The sequence below is a fragment of the Camelus bactrianus genome, chromosome 12 (assembly GCF_048773025.1).
Source record: "Camelus bactrianus isolate YW-2024 breed Bactrian camel chromosome 12, ASM4877302v1, whole genome shotgun sequence".
Taxonomy (NCBI): Eukaryota; Metazoa; Chordata; class Mammalia; order Artiodactyla; family Camelidae; genus Camelus; species Camelus bactrianus.
Genome location: NC_133550.1, coordinates 62,483,641 through 62,506,681, shown reverse-complemented (window position 1 = coordinate 62,506,681; position 23,041 = coordinate 62,483,641). Strand labels below are relative to the sequence as shown.

The following is a 23,041-nucleotide window of genomic DNA, read 5'->3' as shown; positions in this document are numbered from 1 at the left end:
TCTCAATAAGGGAACATACTTCTGTTAATATGTTTGTATCACCTCTATTGATTTATGACTAAAGGACTTCGGTCACTAAAATGAAAGGTTCTCCTTCTCCTGGCCCCCTGCATTAGAAAAAAATGAAACCTACAGGAACAAGAGCCTACGTACCTGAGGCTTCTTACTGCATCTGTGAGGTGGAGGTGGGAGAGAGGCAGGCGTGTCTATGGAAGGCACCTTTGTCCTCTCTCCCTTGGAATTAGGATGGCAGGGGGAAAGGAGAGGATCCTAAATAATCCCTCCCAGTTTGCTGCGGAGGAAGACCAGGCCCTTTTCCAGCTGCCTCTCCCGGGCCTCAGGATCCTCTAGCTTCTGATACTTCCGGAACTCACGGCGGATGGAGGCAAGGTAGAAGTCTCGATCAGTGTAGCGAAGCTCTCGGCCCTGGCGCAGCAGAGCCCGGTAGAGACTCAGCACCGCCTCTCGGCTCCATGAGGCCATGGGGGACTGACAGAGGTTTGGCGTCAAGCTATAAGCAGAAGGGAAGAAACAGAAGCCTAGGATCAGAATTAATGATAGAAGGGCCTATAGAAACTATTTAATTCCATAGTTAGTAATTTAGGTCTCAGAGACCCCCAAGGTCGCACTATAACTTAGTGGCAGGGCCGGGACTAGACACCAGACTACTGACTCCTGCTTCTGGGAAACTGCAGGTTATGCTAAAAGTCCAGGGCCTGGAAGCTGGACTGATGAGCTTGAATTTTGGCTCTGCCAGTTACTTGCCATATGACTCCGGCCAAAGTACATAACCTCTCTTGAGCATCAGCGTCTTCAGCTGTAAAATATAGATAAGGCTACTGACATTTATATATCGCTATATACTATATGCTAATAGCACTTACGATATACGGTTATTCTGAGAATTGTGTGTGATAATACACGTAAGGCACCTGTGACAGAACCTCACCACAAGGGGTGGTCTAAAGTGGCTGAAGACAAGGACTCTCAGTCATACTTGAATCCTGGCACCACCACTTATGAGCTGATCACCGTGGGCAAGTTTCTTAACCTCTCTGTGCTCACCTCAGTTGCTCATTTATAAAATGAGAATTGAAATTTTATTTTCCCATATGACTGGTATGAAGATTAACTGAGTTAATGTATGTAAACAATTAGAAAAGCACTTGGAATTTACTAAGAAGGCTATCAGGGACAGCTATTGTTAATGCTACCTACCCTCGTTTTTAAGTGCTCAGTAAGTATTAGATTTAGTTACACATAAACTGTCATCATCTTCCTTCAGTAACAATAAACCCTTACACAACCACACAGTGTTACTATTTGTAAAGTGCTTTGTCATCCATTATCACATTCAAGTGAAAGAACTAATGAAGTGGTCAGGGTTCATAACACTTATTGCATGTTTCCTGTACACCACGCGTGGGCTAATCAGGTCCCACGTGACAACTCATCTCACTCTATCAACAGTCCTAGGGTCATCGGTATTCCCACTTTAAGTGGAGGAAACTGATGCTCCCAGAGAGAAGTAACTTGCCCATGGGCACACAGCTGTAAAGGGGGGTGCACTCCTGACCCCAATTCGGACTGCCTCTGTAATGATAGCTACCATTTGCCAGGGCCTTACCATGTGTAGAGCACTTCTAGGTGCTTTCCAAACTTTCCCCAGCCCAGCACCTGGCACACAACAGGGGCTTAAAATATTAAGTTGAAGGAAAGAGGGAATCCTCACAATGTCCCTGTAGAAAAAATAATCACCTGTTTCTGAAATAAAGAAATGAGACTGAGTAGGGGAGGTATCTGACTGGTAATAAGGTTTGAACTTTGGACCCAAAGTCGGCTAGCGTCAGCCTCTGGCCTTGCTAACTTGCTGCGCGAGCTTAAGTAAGCCACCGTTCCTGTCCCTTTTCCTCAACAGTGTAAGAGTCCCACTCGCCCCTAAGGGCCTACCGGAGTGGGAGAGATGAATCCTGAAATCAACAGAAGTGCTTTATGAGGTAGGAAGCGACTGTCACGCGAGGTCTGTTACTACAAGGTCGACTGGCAAGTGGGCGGCTGGGCCCCGGCGAATCCCCAACTCCTCCCCGGACCATGAGGGTATCGCACGGAGCCAGGGTGGGGAGACCTCGAGGCTGGTGCAGGCCGGCTCGGGGGAACCGGGAGGACTCCGGAGGTTGGGGCGGGGTCACGGACGTGCCTTTAGGAGAAAGCCCAGAGCGGGGTGGGGCGAGACCCCTGGCAGCCAAGCCGGTAGCTCGGGCGCGGGCCAGGTAGGGGGTGCTGGGGCGGCCCTGAGAGGAGGAGCGGCGAGCCCCCGACCCCAGCCCTCCCCACTCCCCTCACTCACCCGCGAACCGCGCGCGCTACCACTTCTCGAGATTCGCCTCTCTCCCGGTACCTCTCCTAGGGTCACCCACCAACATGGCCCCTTCACTTCCGGGACACGACCTCGCGCACGGAGCTGAGGGGAGGGGCCGAACGGAGCCTGGAGGCGGGCGGAGGCGGGAGGACTTCCGGTCTTCCCCTCCTAGGCCTCTCTAGGGGCGGGGCCAGGAGGCGAGTCAGGCCACGCCCCCTCACGCGGCTCCGCCCCGAAGCCCTGAGTCACGCCTCCGTATGCGACGTAACCTAGGGACCAGCCCGCCGAGGCCACATGGGGCCCTCCGGCCAGATAGTTCCCTTAACCTGCTGCCAAACCCGTAGCCTGTCAGGAGGTCGGGTCACTGCACTGTCTGCTGATCTCGGGCTGGAGCCATGGAGGGGGGTGTCCCTGGGGGAATTTTAACACCAATAATATTCCCTATCGTGGCTTTCAGAGCTCTTCCATTTTCTCAGATTGCTTTCTTTTCATCTTTTCATGCTCTTCCCTCTCCCCAAGCCTCCTGGCAAAGACCTACCTTTCAAGGTCCACCTCAAATGTCCCCTCTAGAAGTCTTTTCCACCCCTTTTCCCCCTCCTCATCCAACACACTCAGGTGTCTCCTTTGGGCCCCACAGAAATGTCTGCACACTGTCGTTAGGGCTTCACTTGTTCAACAGCAAAACATGTTTATTGGTACCTGTTATCTGCTAGACACTCTGGTTTTTTGGGGGGGATAATTAGGTTTATTTATTTTTATTTTTATTTTTTAATAGAGGTACTGAGGATTGAACCCAGGACCTCATGCATGCTAAATATGCACTCTACCACTAAACTATATCCTCACCCCAGGCACTGCTTTTTAATTTATCCGTTAGTTTCTGCCGCTCAGCAGATTTGAGTGCAGAGCCATGTTCTTATGGAATCCGTAGCCCCCTCCCCTCAGTGCCCAGCCCAGAGTCAAGCTGAGGAATGTTAGTCTCTCCCAGAAGGGGACAGACAGGCTTTGGAATCAGGCCCAGCTGGCTCCAGTTCCAGCTCCACCACTTGAGGACAGCTGCCTGCCCTCTGGCAAGTTTCCTAACCCCTCTCAGCCAGAGTTTTTGTGAGGATTAAAAGGCATCTAGCAGGAAGGGGTGGGCACTTACAGAGCAGTTGCCCACCCATCCATTTATTCATGCACAAATCCTTGTGTTGGGTCTCTAATGTGCAAAGCACTGCCACAGGCATTGCAGAGAACAGAAGAATCGAGTCCTCATCTTCTAACGGGGGCTGGTATAAGAGGAAGTCATAAGAACTGGGAGGAAAATTACTGTGGTAAGGGGACATGGAGAGGACCTGCGGAAAAGTCATTCCAGGTGTTGGCCCTCAGGTGGGCTCTTAGGCACAGCTGTCCTAGGAGCTGCAGGAGGCGGCCAGGGCAAGGGGAACAGAGTAAGCAAGAGCTGGGGAAGAGGCAGGACAGAGGGTCCTTATCAGGGACAGAGGAGGGGAGACCTGCGTGGGACAGGAGCCAACCAGAGGGTTTGGAGACAAGGAGTGATGGGACCTGATTTCCATTTGTTTGTTAGTTGGTTTGTTTATGATGAAATAATTTATATTTAGAATTAGCCAGCTGGATTCAGTTTAGATGATCCCAGTTTTGTTGACACCACCCAAAGCATCATAGTCAGGGCCAGTTGAACATAATAAGCCTTCTCCTCTCCATCAGACCCCATGATGTCAGAAAAGCATCTTCCCAGCCTGTCTGATACAGTGTTGATGGCCTTGACCTTTACGATGAACACATGTGTGTTGCTGTCTTCTATCTTCTTCATGGCACACTCGGTAGCCTGGGGAACTTGATGTTGGAATAGTGGTCAAGCTTGCTTCTCCTGGGGGTGCTCTTCCAAGGGTATCTGGGCTGCCTTCAGAGCCACAGCGTCTTGGTCCTCAGGAAGGTAGGTGATGTGTGGACCTTCTTTTGTGTGTGTGTCTGTGGATGCATGTCAGCATTGCCTTTTTGGCCTTCAAAGCCTTTGCTTTGGCTTCAACTTTGGGAGGACAGGGGCTTTCTTCATGTTCAGTGCCATCTTCAAGAGAAGGGTCCTCGACTTCCATTTTCACAGGATCATTCTGGCTTGAGAATAATGGAAGGGTGCAAGGCCTAAAGCAGGGAGACTGACCTGCTGCAAAGCCCCAGGGGAGAAAGAATAGGGGCTCAGATGAGGCAGGTGGCAGTGAGGAGAGGAGTGGTCAGATACAGGAAGTATTTGGAGGTAGAGCCATAGAACTTACTGACATGTGGGTGAGAGAGAAAAGGGTCCACCATGGCTTCAAGGTCCTACCTGAGCAATTGCCCTGCTACTTCCCTGCTCCAGCCCATTCAAGAGCATCTCCCAGGCTTTCCAAATTGCTAAAAGAAGCAGTTTGCCAGGGACCTAAGGTCTCCACTCAGGTTCAGGAAGACTTCCCATGACAGGGAGCCCCATCAATACTGGGGAGACCATGAGCCCCTGGAACCTCTAGGAAAGGGAGAGGCCCAGATGGGGGTCTTGAGGAGGCTTAAGATTTAGGAGCAATAGTGCATGTGGCATCTGGGATATTAGGCATTATTCCCCCAGGGCTGGCTTGGTGTGGGAGAAACACTCACTCTGAGACAGCCCCGGCACCTACAGCTGCCTTTATTAAGCACCTGTTGTATGCCAGACCCTGGGCTGACTAATTTACAGATGTTGTATTATGTCTAATCCCAGCATCCCTGTTTGGTCGGCGTGATTATCCTGACGATGAAAACCGAGACAGAGAAAGGTTCAGGCATTTCTCTGAGACACTCAGCCAGGCAGCAGAGAAGCCCACTGTGGAACCCAGGTCTGTCTCACTCAAAAATGTGTGTTCTTGCCATTCTTCCAGGCTGTCCTACTTTGCTCTTTAAAGAAATAATTTTGTGACCCAAATAAATCTAATTGGTGACATTTCCAACTGGAAGACCAGGGGACCTGTTATATCTCTCCTGACCCTCTTGTTCTACAGAACATTATTTTTAGAAAGGAAGGAAGGAGATCCCTTGGGGGTCTACCCTTCAGATCAGCTTCCTTGAACTCTTCTTGCTCTTCAGAGGCCTCTCTTTTCTTCCAGACTCACAGGGCTCCTCTCTGCCTCCCAGGCTCCCACAGCAAGGGAGGTGGGGCAGGGAGGCCGGCGTCTGGCCCCCACTTGCATCCATGGTGCTGAAATCTCAGGTATCAATTCAAAAGCAATCTGTGCCTCTTCTTTTTTGGCCAGAGAATGGAAGAGCATCAGAACAGCAGACTCCCAAGAGGAGGAGTCATTTCTCCACAGTATTTGGGTTGCCCTCATAATTTAATCATACCGATACCCAAAACTGTAAATGGAATGCATTGTGAGACAGTGATTGGCACCTAGAGTCACTTATTATTTTGTCAAGTATTTGACATGCCGGTCAATTGCATGAGCAATGTATGCTTGCTTGAAATTGATCATGAAACACCTCATGTTAAGCTTCCTCTATCTGGTTTGGTGGGCTGGGCAGGCTGAGACCTGCAGGAGACCAGTCCCCAGAGGGCTATCCCTCAAGGGAGTCACCAGTGGACAGTAAGAATGAACAGTTACTGAGGTTTCCCTGTGTGCCAGCCCCCACCCTCCGTCAGCGTCCTGCGAGGATGAGACTGTCATTGTCCCAGTTACACCCAAGGAGATGGGATCTTGAAGAGCCAGAAAAAGCTGGACTAGGATCTGAACTCAAGTCTGGAGCTCCAAACCATCCACAAGCTAGATAAAGTCATCCGGACAAGCGTGGAGGAAAAGGACAAGGAGGGGGAGCCCTGGGGACTCCAACATCAAAGGCTGAGGAAGCAGAGGATGCTGGAGAAGACCAGTCAGAAGACAGGAATGACCCAGAGGCTTGCGGGGAGGAGGGTGTGGTCACAGAGGCCAGTGCTCCAGAAAGTCCACATCATCCCTCTCAGATTAGGAGCTGCTCTCTGCTGGCTGGTTCAGTGAGAGGTGGGGGCAGAGGTCCAGGGGCTAAAGAGTAAATGGAAATAGAGAGACAGTGATTTTGCTGAGAAAGGACAGAGCAAGATAAGAGGACAGTTAGGGGGCAATGAAAGCAGATTGGGTTGGGTTGGGTTGGGCTGGGTTGGGCTGGGCTGGGCTAGGCTGGGTTGGGGGCTGGCTAGTACTTGTTCTAGCCTCAAGGAGGGGAGGGAAGGAGCCAGTAGAGGAAAGAAGTTGAAAATGCCAGCGAGAGTAAGCCTTTGGTGCAGTGATGTCACAGAGCGGACTGCAGGGAGAGTGAGTCTGTGGGCCAGGTGCCTCTTTACCTGTGGGAGGAGCAGCACAGGGTGGCCCCAGGCTTCCTGAAGAAGGCAGAGAGTGAGAACCCTAAGGCCTGAGTCTTTCCAGCCATTCCCTTACATTGCCTGGTAAGATGCCTCATAAAATTAGACCCTCTGTAAATGCTTGTTGCTCTGAATTGGAGGGAAATTGCTACTGGATGATAAGACAGAGGGCTCAGTCCAGCCCACCAACCCTCTGCACCCCTCCCAGGGGGACCCAGGGTGGAGTGAAGGTGCAGACGCTCTGATTCCCTGGGCTGATGGAGGAGTTGGCTGTAACAGAACACGGGGTGTGAGCGGCCAGGGACCTGGAAGTCACTCTCAGAGAGCCAACTCCCTCCTAATGGGGTTTGCTGTCTTCAGATATCATTGATCCTGTGTTCACCAGACTAAAACCTGATATCCCTGGACAGGAGTGAGCTTCCCCTAATGTCCTGAGAAGTCTTTGCTGCCCACGTTGTGCCAGATGGTGCTGAAATGGGTGAAGGAACGTAAGCTTGTTCACTGAATACTTCTCTTTGGCAGACAGCAGGAGTAGGGGGCTGGGGTCCCCGAGATGTGTGGGCTCAGAGCCCAGACCCCAGCTCCTCCACTTCCCACCTGTGCACCTCTGAGAGTTGTAGGACTTAGGAGAAGACCAGAAGACTGAGTCCAGTGTCCTGCCCAGAGCAGTCGCTCATGAATGGGAGGAACCCTTTCCAAATACGGCTCATGATGGGAAAGCCATTCTCACGCCGTCCTCACATCAGATAGTCAGAAGGAAATGTCTACCGGCCAGAAGAGCAGACAACAGGAAGCAGGCAGGAGGCCCCTCTTATCGGATCAGTGAGGCAAAACCCAGAACTGTCCCCAGACTGTGCTCAGTGACTTCTAAGGTGCTGGTGACACCGCTGGCAAAGCCTCCTGTTGACACAGCAGCAGGTGGGCCTCCATCCTCAGTGAGGTGGAGGGGGGTGGGCGAGCCCCGACCAAGCAGGGCAGCTGCCCTGATCTGCCAGGGTGCAGGGGTCCTTGGGGCCCGACTGTTTGGGGCCACAGCGGTGGGGCAGATATCAACGCCTACTATTACTATTACTCACACAGGTTAGAGGCCTGGCAGACCAGGGCCCAAGGAAGGGTGAGTTACTATGTCAGCCTGGTGTCAGGACAATTCAGCGAGGATGTCGTGACCGCTGCCAGGCCCCGGGCAGAGTGCTGGTGGGGCTCAGCCCCACCATGTAGACAAGACAGATGCTCCAGAGGTGTCCTCCACAGTGTTCCTCCTCAGAGCTCCAGCACCTCCTGTGCAAGTTCCGGAAACTTCACTTCCTCTATAAAAGGGGAGAAGGGGACACAGTCCTTCCCTCTGATGCCTTCAGCACTTGGACATTCCCCCAGCATCACCTGCATCATTTTGTGTTATTTCCTAGGACTGGTTTTCTTTTATATTTATAGTTTTCCACGATTCTAATTTTTAGACATTTGCTTTTCCATTTTGTGGCCTCTGTAGAATCTGCCTCATATCCTGGGTGGCGTCCAGGGAGAAGGAAGAAAGAGGAAGGAAAGAAGGGAAGCCGGCCCTGCGAGTTCATGGACATGCCTCCTGCTCCCACCAGGGGGCAGTGCAGCACCATGAGCAGGCTGGTGGAGCCTGGGTCCTAAATCTCAGCTGGGAGCTGCGTGCTTTTGAGCAATTTATACCCTTAATCTCCCTAAATCCTAGGCTCCCCACCTCTGATCTCACAGGCTGGAAAGTGGGAGGAGCACACCTCACCCCCCAAATAGCATTCAGATTCCAGGAGGATATATGCAAATTGCCTGGCATGTACGCAGCAGATGCTCAAAGGTTGTGTCTGGTGGTCCTTAACCTGGGACATTTCACAATGTCTGGAAACACGTTTGGCTGTCACACCTCAGGGAGTGGATTCTTGGATAGAGGCCAGGGATGCTGCTAAACCCCCTGCAGTGCACAGGACAACCCTCCACAAAGAATCATCGGGCTCACAATGTCGGGAGTGCTGAGGTCTGGAAGACTTGGTCTACTCCCAGTTAACTTTGAGCTCCTAGAAGGCAGAAAATGTGTCTTGTCCATTTCTGTATCTTCCTCAAGGCCTGTCACACAGTGGTCAGTCAGTAATTGAGTGGAGGACTGAAATGAGAGGCAAGTAGTGGGATGGACTTGGTGGTGGGACCAGCCAGTGTCAGACCAGAGGACGAGATGTCATGGAGTGGGGTCGCGAACCTGACTGCATTAGCAGAGGTGCTTCCTGAGAGCTGCATGAGATTTGCAAAAACGAGACTGCCTCCTAAGCGTGCTAGTCAGGTTGCTTTCAGTGCTAGAGATCGGGGAGGACTCTTTTATAGAATTAAGCACCCCTCTGGGAGCCTTCTGCCTCAGGAAGTGGTCACATTGCAACAGCTGAATTAGGACATTTTCTGCCTCCTACAAATCTCAAGAGTGTCGTGTCTTCTTCCTCCCATTGCCAACCTGTGCCCTAGGCCTTGATCAGCTTTTGTAGAACCAAATGGTGGGAAGTCTAGAAGTCCCTTTACTGGAAGGACAAGGGACTCAAGGGCAGGGCAGATCAAGGAACAGAGATGCCTGTTATTTTTGTCTCCTTGGTGGACAGTCACGTGGGTGAGGGCCTGGCTTTGTCCCGTGTGATCCTCTAGAAGGCAGAGCATCCTAACAGGGGCCTGGTGTGAAGCATGCTGGGTCTTCAGAAAGGCAGCCTGGCAGGATGGGCCGGAGGTCCTAATTACACCATGGAGACTGATCCAGTGTGACAGTCAGAAGAAGTGGCGAGTCTGGGCAGGCTGGGTGGATGACTGGGGGGCAGCCGGTCTTGTGGGTGAGGCCCTATGGAGGAGGACGTTTGGACCATAGAATACCTACCGCCCTCAGGTGGGCAGGTGGGTTGTATGAGACAGAACCCTGGCCCTTGGGATGGCAGAGTGGTGTGACCAGGGAGCAGGGTGTCAGGGAAGTAGCATGTTAGACAGCCCCGGGTTCAAATCCTGACACCTCCACTTTGGAGTGATGTTCTGTTGTTTAGTCATTCATTCCACAGACAGCAATTGAGTTGTGCCAGGGACTTTTCGGAGACAAACGCAAAAGCAGACAACTCGAAGACCACTTGGAAAGGGCAACGCTGGAGACATTCAGCTGTAATGGGAGCCCAGAGGATCAGCTCCTCACCCAGGTGTGGAGAACCTGACAATGGAGTGGAGCCTGAAAGAGTGAGCAAGTTAGGTGCAAAATGGCAGCAGAAGGTTCTGGGCGGAGAGATCATGCATACAAACTCACAGAGGGAAGTTCCCATTAGATGAGTCAGAATGCTTTTGGTTGTGCATTGCTATTAGGGAGAGTTCAAGGATGACTCCTGGATTTCCAGCTGTTGAGGCTGGGAAGATGAAATGTCATCAATGGATGGAAATTACAGAGCAGGGGAAGCTGAGTTCTGTTTGGCTCCTTGGTGACCTTGATACCTTAGGGGCTCATCTAACAAACAGTGGGGTCTAGGGGCCGGGCGCTCAGGAGAGAGGACTCCCTGGAGGGACTAAGCCAACCCTACCTCGGCAAGAGTCATGACTACACGCAGAGCAGTGGGCCCGGGACTAAGCCCTGGGGAGTCCCCTGAATGAAGCAGTGCGGGGTAAAAGGAGCCCGGAAGGCAACCAAGAAGGAGTGTCAGGGTGGAGGAGGAGGAAGTCACAGATGCTAAGAGAAGGTAAGTTGAGAAGGGATGCATGATCCACTTGTCAAATACACCAGGTGAGGAAACGGAAGGGAGAACATAGTTGTGATGATGACAGTAGCTCACACTTACGAAGCTCTCATAATGCTCCAGGCTCTTTCGAAGCTCTGAGCATCCTCACAGCCACTCTGGAAGTCTGTCCTATGAAAATCCTCATTTCACAGATGAAGATCCAGGAGAGGGAGTTGACCAACGGCTGGTAAAAGGCCTGATGGAGGCAGCTGAGGTTGTACCAATGGTGACATCTGTGACCCCCATTTTGGGGGCAACCCCCCCTTTTCAGCCAATATAGAATGGCTCTGGTTGATCTAAGCCAATCGGTATATTCCAACCTATCCTCTCTCCAGTCTTATTGGTCAAGGGATGATCACATGACCTCACCCAAGTCAATGAGATCCAGGCCCAGGACTCTGAGAGAGAGAAACTCTATTTCTTCTGTGCTGAGTATCCAAGATGAGATGGTGTGAGGCTAAGAGTTGCCACAGCCACCTTGCAGGCAAGAGGGGTAAACCTGTCTGAGAATAAAGACAACACAAGTTGGGATGTGGAGCTGAGCTGAGCCATAGAGAAAGCTAGATGACAGTGTGACACTGAGCCCTGCCTCATGCTGTACCTGAAGGCTTTATCATTACTGAACTTTACTGCTATCAAGCCAATAAATTCCTTTCTTGCTTTACTAGTTTGGGTTGGCTTTTTTCTCATGAACTGAAAGCAAACTGTATCAGTTACCTATGGTCACAACTAGGCTGTGTAACAAATCATCTTCAGCTTAGTGGCTACAGCAGTTCAGCAGCATAAAAGCAATAAAGCAACTCATGAGACTGGGTTGATGTGTAGGTTGACTGGGAAGTTCTTCTAGCCTTGACCAGCTGGGATGTTGGGGAAAGCCAGGCTACATGTTGAGGCCACAGTGGTAATGATTTGTGTCACTGTTGACGTTTTGTCTCTGGAAGCTTTCAGCAGTGTAGGATAGGTGCTTGAAGGATGGTCTGTGATACTGATGCGGGGTTGAGCTTTTCATACACATGCTGCAGAACAGAGGTGCAAGAAACAAGGGCGGCATATGAGAGGCCAGGTTTTTTGTTTTGTTTTGTTTTTGCAGATTGTTACTCAGTTTGGGTTTGTGTGGGACTTCCTTGGATCATAGTCAGGCAGTGCCTTTTTTGCAGCAGACCTCCTAGGTGATGTGGGGTCCTTCTCAGAACCTCTCCTCAGGGGGTCTATGAGGCTGGGGGGGGTCCTGCCTGTGTGAGGTCACTCCCTCTTATCCGGAGTGTGATAGCTGACTGACTGATAGGCTAATTCTTTTGCGTGTTATGCCTTCCTTTGTCACCAACAGTGCAGGTCAGGGCTGAGCAGGTGGGCGGGTCACTGCAGCAGCTGCCCACCTGCTACTGGGTAGAACCGTTCAGCTGAGCCCAGTCCAAATTGTAGAACTATGAGCAAATAAATTGTTGTTTTAGTTACTAAATTTCAGGGTGGTAGAAATAGACTCATGGACACAGAAAACAAACTATGGTTACCAGGGTGGAAAGTGTAGGAGACGGATAGATTAGGAGCTTGGGATTAACAGATACATGTTACTATATACAAAACAGATAAACAACAAGGACCTACTGTATAGCACAGGGAACTATATTCAATTTCTTGTAATGAGCTGTAATGGAAAAGAAACTGAAAAAAAAAGTATGTATGTGTACATCTGAGTTGCTTTGCTATACACCTGAAACTAACATTGTAAGTTGACTACACTTCAGTAAAAAATAAGAATTAAAAAAAATTCCAAGGTGGTTTATGTTACAGCAATAAATAAGCAATAGAGTAAAAAAAAAAAACCTATTAAAAGACTATATTAATTTGAAAGAGTTAGTTTCCTGCTATAGCTGAGTCTTTGGGAATTCACTGGAACAGCAGGTGAGGGGCCAAGGATGCTGGCCAGAAGGCTGGCCCTAGGCAAGGCCTTTCACTCCTTTGAGCTTTAATCAGAGATTTGTAGATGTTTCATGATTTCGGGGTGCATGGGTGGGAACTTCCAATGAGCTCCAGGATGACAGGCCTTTCGATTTGGTGGTTTTGTCTGCACACAGCTAAAGCCCAACCTACAAAGCGAACTGGGGGTTCTTAACGATAGGTGTTGCCTGCAGTCATCACTACTGCTTATGTCTCTCCCATCCTGACGGAGCTTAACAGGTTGCAAAGCATTTCCTTTTGTTTCATTTTATCCTCTGTGTGCAGTAAAGCTTTGAGTCATTTTTATAGAGAGGAGACTGAGTTTGAAAGAAACTCTGCATTCCGCATCCCCCTCCACAAGATCACAGAGCCTGACAGCGCCCCCCACTCCTTCCTGGACGGCCAGTTGAGGGAGTGTTGCACCTGCTGCTCACAGATGGAGCACAACACCAATTTCCTGGGCTCTGAGAACTTCGTGCCAGTCCTCACCTCGCCATTCTGAGGTTGTGCTTACTGCCTGTGTTCCCCACTGACTGTGATCCTCCCTCCTGAGAACAGGGACTGTCCTGTCTCTTGGTGTCCCATGACCCAGCATGGTGCCTGGCTCAGCTAGGAGCCAGACGATGTTTGAACATTAGCACCGGCATCACCACCATCCTCTGCACCTCATCTGCTTCCTCACCTCTTCCCCTACCTTCCTTCTCCCCCTAGTGATGCTGATGGACTACAGTTTGGCAGTTAAGAGCTCAGATTCTGGTCTCAGGCAAACTCTGCCCCTGCGATTCGCTGCCTTATTCAATGTGTCCAAGCCTCACTTTCCACATCTATAAAATGGGAGTGATGGGGAGGCAACTGTTTTAGCCCAGAGTTTGGCACAAAATAGGCATTTAATAAATAATGTCTGAAATGTTTATAGTGGTGATGATGATTCACTCTTGGACATGATTTAAGGGTTGAAAGACTGATTTCAAGTGGCAAGTGGGTCACTGTCTCCCCCTACCAGATAAACGCGGCATCTGGTCTCCTCCACTCACTTAACCCTGCACCTGCAGGCACCTTCCTGGGCTTGGGGTGGTGTGGCCAGGAGTCCAGGCGTCTGAGTGAGGCATGTCAAGTGCTTGGCATTTTGTGGGCGCGCAGGAGGCATTAGCCGTTGCTCCAGTCCCCAGCGTCGCCACCACTCTTCTTCCCCATCCCTAGCCTCCATTTCCCAATCTAACACAGAGGCTTCACAGCCACCCCCCAAGGGACCAAGGCCCAGTTCAAAGTGTGTCTGCTCCCACCATCTTGGAGACTGTCCTTAGAAGAAAATTCTCAGAGGCTCCCTTCCCCAGGACAACACCAGGGTCCACAGTGCCTGGGGGAAGCCCCCCCACATTCCACGGCCCAGGTGTCATCACAGCACAAGTCCAGGTTAACTCCCTGGGGGAGACAACTGGTCCTGGAGGCTGCCGCCCTCACCTGCCCCAGCAGGCTGGTGATAGGACCAGTGCTGGGAATTCAGATCTGACCCTGTTCTGCCACCAAGTGGCTCTGTGGCCTTAGGAGCCCTGACAGGCGTAGAGAGGAAGACCACTGAGAGCACAACGGTGGGAGAATCGCTCCCCTCTCACTAGAGGCACCAAAGTCTTCATCTAGATCCCCAAAGGGGTCCCCGCCCTCCTCAGGAGGCCCAGTGTTGCCAGGCCCAGGCCCGCTTCTCCTTCCTTCTGTGCAGAACTGTCCAGCACCCTCCTTTTCTGGCCCGTTTCCACCAGTGGGAGGGACAGATGCTCCCTAAAAGATCCCAAAATGTCCCCCCTTCTCCTCACTGGCTGTCCAGTCCCCAGGAAGACTCACACCCCACTGACTCAGAAAGACCAAAGCCACCCACTTGCACCCCTCTTGCCCTTGAGCACCCCCAAATCAGCCATGCACACATATCCTTCAGACTTTGTAGCTGTTTTTATTATTAATATTATCTTCTCCTTTAAGCATCCCTTTAAGGGTGAAATGAAATCCAACCATTTACAGAGAAAATGATTTCAGAATGTACATATTGATTTTCCCATACAAAAAAAAATAATACTATTATTATTATTGGTGTCCTTAAATTATACATTTTCCAGGGCCCTGCCTGCTGCTTGGGCAAGTCCTGTCTCCCCACCCTGACTGTCACCTTTGCCCCCAAAGCTCTCCCACGCCTGCCTGTGGGAACCAACATGACCCGAGGGTGGGCTGGGCCTCCTTGAGTTTGGAGGTCATAGGGCCAATGGTTCCCAGGGAAAGAAAGCTGGCTATGGTGCCGGCCAGCAGTGCACTGGTGCTCACATTCACAGCTTGGTCTCCCTTCATCCTGGGGGAGTGGCCTGGGGCTTCCCTGCCCCTGATATTCCCAGTGTATGATGTGATTATAAGTGAAACTCTTCAACCCCATGCCTTGCCCTGCCGCGCAGCTGTCCTCTCCACTACATGGCCAGGCCTCCACTTGGCAATAACCATAAACATGCCTGGCCCTCCTGGGTCTGAGAGGGAAGGTGGGGCCTGGCAGATCTGAGCTCCTACCCTCTTCCTTCCCCCGCCCCTGAGCTGGTGAACTGGAAGGCAGCCTGAAACCCTTGCCAGCCTGGAAGGGGGCATCCGTGCAGCGGCTGAGGGTGCCAGGGGCATGGGGTGAGGAAGCTGACAAGGAGGCACGAGTCAGGAGCCCCCAGAGACTGCCCGCCCAGGGGGTGAGCAGAGGTGGCTGGGGAGGGCAGGCCCTGGCCTGGGCTGACCCAGAGCCACAGGGACACCCTGACCTCTTGAGCCACTTTCCGGCCCCAAGAGGGACCAGAGAGGGGTTGCTGCTGTAATTCCAAGGGAGGGGTTCCCTCGGGACACCCCTTATACAGGAGGGGGAGTGGGGGCAATAGAGCCCCCCAGCCTGCTTCATGCCTTCCCTCTAGAGGCTGCTCTGCGGCCAGCGCCCCACACCATACCCATGCCGGGCATTTCCCCAGACAGCTGTGGCGAAGGAGACACCCTCCTCTCCCGGCCCATCAGGAAACCCCCAATAAAACACCCGAGAAAGTCCCAGCTGGAGGCTGGGGGCCTGAAGTGGAAGGAAGGGGCTGGGAGGGAGAGGGGTCTCAGCTGTACAGCCCTCGGGTCAGGAGGATTCTCATTCCTTGGACCGAAAGACAGAGAGACAGATGGACCCTGCATCCCCATTAGCCTTGCTTTCCAGGCTCCCCAAGTTGCTTCCCCAAGTTCCAAGTCATTTGGGGAGTTGCAGGAGGTGTGGCCACAGGCTCCAGGCCCCGGGGACGGGGCGGCCTGGGCCCTGTTCCCACACCCGCACGCAGGCATATATGTACAGGGACACACTGACACAGACACGTACAAGCCCACGGCAAGCATGCACCCATGCCCATAAATACACACACACGCACGAACATGTACCACTCCACAGGCGGGCTCTGCGTCCTGGCATCACAGGTAAACATCTGAGGGGGCTTCCGGGAGGGGGCATCCCACCCTGCCCACAGCTGCAGGCTCTCACCGCACCCTGGCCCTGGGCTGGCAGTGTGGGGGGCAGCAGCAGGCTGTTTCAGGGACTCTGAACACGAGAGCAGGATCCTATGACTGCAACAGTCATTTCTACCCTCTCTCCCCCTCCCCCTGTGCCAGAGATGCTCCTTGTCCCCATATCCATCCCCTTCCCCTCCTCCTTCCTTTAATAAAAGAATGGGGCAGCCCAGATGAAAACTACTTTTTCCAGCTTCCCTTGCAGCTACTTGTGGCCATGTGACTAAGTCCTGGCCAGTGAGATGCGATCAGAAGTGACTGTGCCATCTCTGGCTTATGCTCTTAACAGAAAGGGTGTGTGCTTCCCATGCCTTTTTCTGTTTCCCCAGGACATGGAGCCACATGTGATGGTGGGAGCTGGAGCAACCACTCTATCCAGAATGGGAAGCTGTGATGAAAGAAGGCAGAGCTGCCCTATGAGATCCAGACCATCTCCCTCTAAAGAGTTAAGTTAGAAACAAACTTTTGCCTTGCTTAAACCACTGTACTCTGGGGTCTCTAGTTACAGCAGCTTAGAATCTACTCTGAAAAATACATCCCCTGCCCCTGTGAGGCAAACTAAGGAATGAGATGACATACAACTGGCTTTAATGTCCCCCTTGGGTCCAGGGCATCCTAGTGGCCCTTTCCTGGCCCCTAACCAGCCCCAAGGAGGGGCACATGGGTGACTCCACCTGAGACAGTGGGAAGCTGGGGCTGTGGGTTCCAGTGGGAAGGGGTGATGGGGAGCCTCCTCCCCAGAGGTCTCATCTACTAAGCTGGCTGATGGTCCCATCCCGCCCTGAGAACTGAACTCCTGGCCTTACAAAGATTGGGTGGGCAGCCGACAAGACAGTGAGATATAAAGTAAGAAGGAATGTCAAGGCCAGGTTTGGAACCAAAGGCTTCCCCAGGCCCCACACCTGTGTCAGCTTGGGAGGGGCTAGGGAGCACAGGTACCATCCCACACAGTGTGTATGTGGGGCAGGTGGGTGGCGTTCCTGCTCCCTCTGGCCCAGAACTCCTGAGGACACTAGAGAGCACCCATCAGCTGGATGCCACTTTTCATGCCCTCCCACCTGGGTGTCCCCTCTTCTTCCTGGACCCAAATGCATCTATTTACAGAGCCCTGGGATCTCCTGGCATCCACCCTTTCCCACTACGGGTCCAAAGCCCCAGGAGGCCAAATGGTAGGCTTCTCCTCAACGGGAACGCAGCTCTGCTCAGCTGCCCCGGCAGTTCCTGCAGGCTCCCTTCCCCACCCTGCCCGCCCTCCCCTGCTCCCCAGTAACCATCATGCACTCTCTGTTGGCCCCTCCTGGCCACAGCACTCTTAGTGAGTGGAAGGGCCTGCTCTCCTCTCCTGACAAGGATGTTTTCTGAGCCCACAGGCTTGACCCTGGATTCGCAAGGGCCGGAGGAGGGAAGACTCCCCTGCCCATCCATGCAGGGTCCTCACAAGAAACACCCAGACTGCAGAAGGAGGCAGAAAGGTAACAAGAGCGGCAGCCGTAACCCTGACTCTGCTGCTGGCCCTGTAAGATCATGCACCTTAGCCTTCAACCACGTCCAATTTGCCCCTGGCCAGTGGCCTTCCCTCAGGACCCTTGCTCCTCCGCCCACCTGCCGCTGTGCTCTTGGGTTCCTGGTAGGGGTTGTCCAGCAGGTAGCGGAACTGGTCATAGTTCTTGAGCAGGTACTTAGGGGCGTACATGTGTTCGCTGGGGTTGGCCGGCGGGTACTCCTGCTGTGTGCCGTCGAACCAGCCCCCCGTGCGGATCAAGCTCCGGATGTAATTGAGGTCCCGCTTGTCCTCGTAGTCACCCCAACGGGGGAAGTCGCCGTTCTGGGCGGACACGAGCTTGAAGTAGATGCCCTCGGGCGTGAAGCACCAGGAGCAGTGCCAGCCGGCGAAGTGCAGGGGGCTGCCCAGAGACCACTGCACCAGGATGTGGCCCGTGCGGTTCTCGTACTGGCGGAAGTTGGGCATCGTGTAATACTGACGGCGGCGCAGGCGGATGCCGTCCAGCCCGTACACCGTCTGCAGCATGTCCACCGTGCAGCCCGACACCACCTCCAGGGTGCCCGGCTGCTTCCAGAAGAAGCCGTATAGCGACTTGCGCATGTGGAAGGCGAAGGGCTCCGTCCAGCCGTCGTAGAGCTTGAGGAAGAGCACGCCGTCGCGCGCGGGGATCTCGTCGGCGTCGTCGATGATGAAGACGTCGTCGGGCCGCAGGTTGCGCAGCCGCGACACGCCGTCCTGCGTCAGGAAGGTGCGCAGGTAGTCGTCAGCGATCCAGCCGTCCTGCCGCCCGCCCAGCGGGAAGTGGTCCAGGAAGACGTAGAGCACCTTGTGCCGGATGTACTCGAAGGTGCCGTTGGTCAGCATCTCGCGGAACTTGAGCGGCCGCGGCTCCCCGTAGGCGGTGAAGTTGGACTCGCACACCACGAAGGCGTCCACCACGTCGCCCAGCTCGTGGAAGCGCACGTCCAACAGGTCGAACTCGTGGTTGATGTTGATGGCGTTGATGACCCGCCGCGGCACCTCCCTGGGCACCAGGCGCTCCTTGGTGGGCAGGTTGGAGTACTGCACCACGGTGGGCACACCGCAGCTCGGCCCGTGCCAGCCCGGCAGGCACACGCACTCCACCCACTTGCGCCGCCCACCGCGGCCTCCCGACCGCTCCCGGGTGCTCAGCAGGTGCCGGGCCGGGCCCCGCGCCGACGAGCCTTCGCCCGCTTCTGCCTTCTCCTCTGGCCGCCCCGATGGGGGCTTCTCCAGCATCTTAGTACCTGGCTTGAAGCAGACGCCTCCCGCTTTGGTGCGGACGAAATACTCGGTGGTGTCCTCGGGTAGCACAAAGTTCATCCGGTGGAGTTCCTCGGCGGCCTTGCTTGGTGACAATGGCTGGAGCAGGGGCGAGTGGGAATAGAGTGGGGTTCGCAGCAGGTCGGGGCTACCTGGCTCCGGGCTGGACTGCGGTGTGACCGGGGCATTGTTCCAGAAGAAACTGGAAACCAGATTAGGGCTGAGTGAGGCCAGTTCTCGGGGAAAGGTGACATAGGACAGGGTCTTAAAGAAGTGCAGAAAGGAGATGAGGCACAGGCCGGCCATACAGAACATGAGAAAGAGCTTGTAGCGTCTCATCTTCATCCTGCAGGAGAGAGGGAGAGAGCAGACGGGTCACGGGTCTGCAGACCCGGGCAAGGGGAGCCTGACGCTCTTCTCCTAAGGAACGGGCTGGGGAGGCCTTTGCTGCCCCCATGCTTGGGAATGTCGTGGCCAGTGCCTGGGGCCCCTGCATGAAGTCACCTCTAGGTGACTCCTCCAGGAGCCAAGCCTGTGAGTCTAACTCACTGTACCAAGTACCCCCGGAAGGCCCAGCATCTAGGAAGCCCCTCCTGACTCAGGACCCCTCCTGCTCCCACAACACTTCCCCTCCCAGACCACCAGGTCACCACACATCCCCCTCTGCAACCTGCTCCTCCACCTGGCCCACCCAACCCTGACAGTACCAACTGCATTGTTAGGCTTTGCTCCAAGAACAAAATGCATCCTGGGAAAGCTCAACCCTGCAGTGAAGAATCTGCCCCAGGGGCCTTACAGGCCCCAAGAGAGGGAGGGAGCGGCTGCAGGCTGCTGATGACATGGGGTCCCTTCCCTGTACTGCCTGGGGTGCTTTCCTGTTCTATCTGTCCATCTATCTGTCTGTTTAGCTATCTTTTTTGTGGCTATATTAACAAATCTTTTACATACCTTTTTCACTGAAAAAAATTCACAGGTTTCAAGTGAACATTTTTAAGTCTAACATATTTATAGAACAAAATTAAGTAAGCATTCCCCTTCATTACCCCACGCCAGGCACTAGACTGATACCCAGGAGTAAGTAGTTCATTTGTTTGAGGTATTGCCATGGTTTTACATGCTATATTTTTGTTCTCAGTTTAATATTTTTCATGAATACTATCATATTGGACACTATGTCCAATCAAGTTGTTTTCCTCAATCAATGACAGATTAAAGAGATTTTCGTATCAGTAGAAATAAATATACCATTTCCTTTTAAATCTCACATAATATTCCATGGTCATTTGGAATGAATCACTATTTATGAGGGATCCATAAATATAACCATTCTCTATTCACTTACAGTTTAATTTATTAATTAGTTTATGGCTGTGGAATGGAGAGCCTTGTATATTGTTTATAATTTTAATAAACTTTCCATGTTAGAATATTTATAGTTTATCAGGAAAACTTGCAAAGATAGTACAAAGGGTTCCCTTACACGCCTCATCCAGTCTTCCCTAGTGTGAACACTTTACTGCCCATGGTACGAGGTCACTAGAAGGGAAAGGGCACATTACTATTAACTAAACTCCATACTATCAACTAAACTCTCTGTGCAGCAAAAGAGCACTTCTGACTCTAACGATACAGCCCAGGAAGGTGGGCAGGCAGGCCAGGAGGTTACACCCATTTGGCCAAGTCAGACCAGTGACTTGGTTGGGGTGACCTACTGAGTCACAGGAGGGGCTGGGACAGAAACTGACCTTCGGCATCCAGTGTTTTCATTTCCCCTTCTGGTAGATCCCTGTGAGCAGGACACTGTCCTTCTTTCCCTCAATATGTTCCTTTCTGTGGCTTCTTACATCTCTGCTTCTTTCTCTGGGTCATTTGGGTGCCTTCCTGCCATACTCTCCCCTTCATTTCCTAACTTAAGCGAGGCTCCTCACCATTCTGAACCTGTTTCTACATCTGTGAAATGGGTACAGAGTGCCTGGTATGCAGCCAGTGCCCAATAAACTTTCGTTTCTTTCAAAGCTTGGGGCTGGGGGAGTCCAAAATAATTTTCTCTAAGCTGCATGGTCATAAGCGTGGAATCATGAAATGTTTGATTTAGAACAAATTTTAAGGATCATCTCCTCCAACCCTTTCATGTTGTAGAGGAGGACCGCCGTTCCCGGCCTCACCTTGGGGAGGAGTCCTGAGTGAGCTAGTGAGGAACAGTGGAGCTGCCAATCCCGCCAGCCAGGGTGGTACTTGTGCCATCAGATCCCAGATGTCCCACCTCCTCCAGTTTAAATGTTGACCCCCTGGAGGGGATGGCACAGCTGACTGCAGGCAGGCTGGACAATCAAGAGTGGGGGCCTGATCCCTGCTAAATGTCAGCGGTCCCAGGGCAGTGATAAGGCTGGTCTCCACTGGTTTTTAGGAAGGCTGGAGGCAAGGCTGCTCCTTGGCAACACTTTGAAGTGGATCTTCCAGGCTCCTCTCCCCACATGGGGTTCCAGCCCTGCTCTGGCAAAGTGAGACCAGGCAGACCAGGCCAGCAAGGTGAGTGGAGGTGCAAAGGGCCAAGGCCCAGCAGGAGCCGGCAAACAGGAGCTCTTGCTGGGGCAAGGACCAGGCATAAGGCAACACTGCAAACTGAGGTCAGCACAGCAGAAGCCTCCAGAGTGAACTGCCCGAGGGCTTTCAGGACCCAGCAAGGCAGCTCTGATCCTTCTGGTGTATTATTTTTCCCCACTTGGAGCCTCTCTTTGTGGGGCACCCCATTCTCAGCCCTTGTTGGACTGAACTGGCTATGAGCTGTAAAGGGCATGCCCAGGGCAGCCACTCAGACTGAATCCCCCAGCAGCAATGAACAAAGGCCTCAGGAAGGTATGAGAAACTCAGGGAGGAAAGTGAATACCCTGCTTAGAGTAAAGGGCCCCTATGGCCCTGAAGAGGTCACAATGACCCAGCTGCTCCCTGTCTAGGCTGGCCTTCGGGATTTGGTTACACCTGGCCACCTGTACCCTTTGGAGGACAGACTCACCAGCGTCTGGATCCCCCTCTTAATCACTGGGGCCTTCAGGATGAGGCCAAATGGTGAGGCCCCAGCATAGCTTGCTGCCAAGGATCATGGAACTGAGTGTGTCTCCCTCATCACTTAGGCTGCTAGGAGGCTCAAATACTCATGGTGGTTGGCCCAGAGCAAGTCAGTGCCTCACAGCCATGTGTTCTGGGACACCTTCACTCACCGCTGCCTGTGGTTTTTCAACTCCTACTGTTCTTGGCCCGATCCCTTTTTATCTTACCTTCAAGTATTTTGATAAGTGCTTCAAATACATTTTTTTAGACTGAGTGGCACATAAAGAAGAAACTGAATAAATAAAATAAGCACCAGCACCCAGGGTCTCCTGTAAGTCTCATCCACACTAGGAGAATGAGGATTATGATCGCCCTATTTTTACAGATGTGGAAATCGAGATTCAGAAAGATGACGAGACTTTCCCCAAAGGACATTAAGAAGGTGGCCGAGCCAGGGCCTGAACATACATTCTGTGCCCAAGCCAGCCTCTCCCTCCTTACAGCTGAGACCACAGCCCTGCCTGGTACAGGTGGCCCGGCTGTGGGCTAAAGCCATGGAACGAAATTAGGCCCCAGCTCCAGCATTTTGACCTGTTATAAAGCATCATTGGGAACAATAAAGCTGATAGTCGCTGACACTTAACAGGCCAGCTACTGTCCTGGGCACATTACATGCACGTTCTCACTGAATGCTCCCAACACAAAGCAGGTACCACTGTCATCCCCATTTTATGGATGAGGAGGGTGCGGCCAGAGAGATGACACAACTTGCTCAGTGACACACAATTAGTTATTAAGGGTCAGACTCAATTCTGTGGGATCAATAGTCAAATTTCACCCAGTGGTAAAGCTGTCCTGGGCCCCTTCCATCTCCAAGTTCAATTCAAGTGGGGTGATAGGGGCCCCATAGAGAATCCACCGGGGACCAGTGAAGACAGCCAGTGGATGGAACAGCCATCAGTGCATTTGACCCACACAACCCCCCATAGGGTGTCTCCCAGTTTGTCTCCCCCATTCTCTCAGCCACTATTTACTGAGAGTTTGCTGGGTACCAGGCACCGCGCTGGCCCCAGGAGCCGTGAAACAAGGCCAATGAGAACCCCCGCCCTGTGGGGCAGGCATGGGGTTGGTGGGGCAACTAAAATTAAACGAGTCCAATCATATCATACTTAGAAAGAGTCGTCCTCTGGAGAAAAATAAAACAGGGTAAAGGATAGGAGGCGGCAGATTTGGGGACAATTGGGTGATCAGGGCAGGCCTCACTGAGAAGA

General features: G+C 52.6%; 2 protein-coding genes and 1 long non-coding RNA gene across 6 annotated transcripts in view; 1 reads left to right on the top strand and 2 right to left on the bottom strand.

Annotated features, from left to right (window-relative positions):
* Window positions 1–270: 270 nt before the first annotated feature.
* MIURF (mitochondrial elongation factor 1 upstream open reading frame) lies at window positions 271–2,499 on the bottom strand. The gene is made up of 2 exons (XM_074375582.1): window positions 2,348–2,499; window positions 271–511 (listed from the first exon to the last, which is right to left on the bottom strand). Exon 2 carries the CDS (start codon window positions 481–483, stop codon window positions 271–273), a length of 213 nt encoding a protein of 70 aa, XP_074231683.1. The 5' UTR covers window positions 484–511; window positions 2,348–2,499.
* LOC141579457 (uncharacterized) lies at window positions 1,841–22,938 on the top strand. The gene is made up of 3 exons (XR_012510928.1): window positions 1,841–1,997; window positions 16,264–17,406; window positions 17,734–22,938. It is a non-coding gene; the product is annotated as an uncharacterized LOC141579457 (long non-coding RNA).
* MGAT3 (beta-1,4-mannosyl-glycoprotein 4-beta-N-acetylglucosaminyltransferase) overlaps window positions 14,311–23,041 on the bottom strand; it is a 29,060-nt gene continuing 20,329 nt past the window's right edge. For 3 of the 4 annotated variants that reach the window (XM_074375579.1, XM_074375580.1, XM_045520643.2), the window contains exon 2: window positions 14,311–19,068. In XM_074375579.1, coding sequence (XP_074231680.1) covers window positions 17,466–19,067 — 1,602 coding nt within the window. In that variant the 5' untranslated portion in view covers window position 19,068 and the 3' untranslated portion in view covers window positions 14,311–17,465. Of the gene's footprint in view, window positions 19,069–20,467; window positions 20,605–23,041 lie in introns of those variants that run through there. The other variant, XM_074375581.1, reaches the window with a different exon arrangement.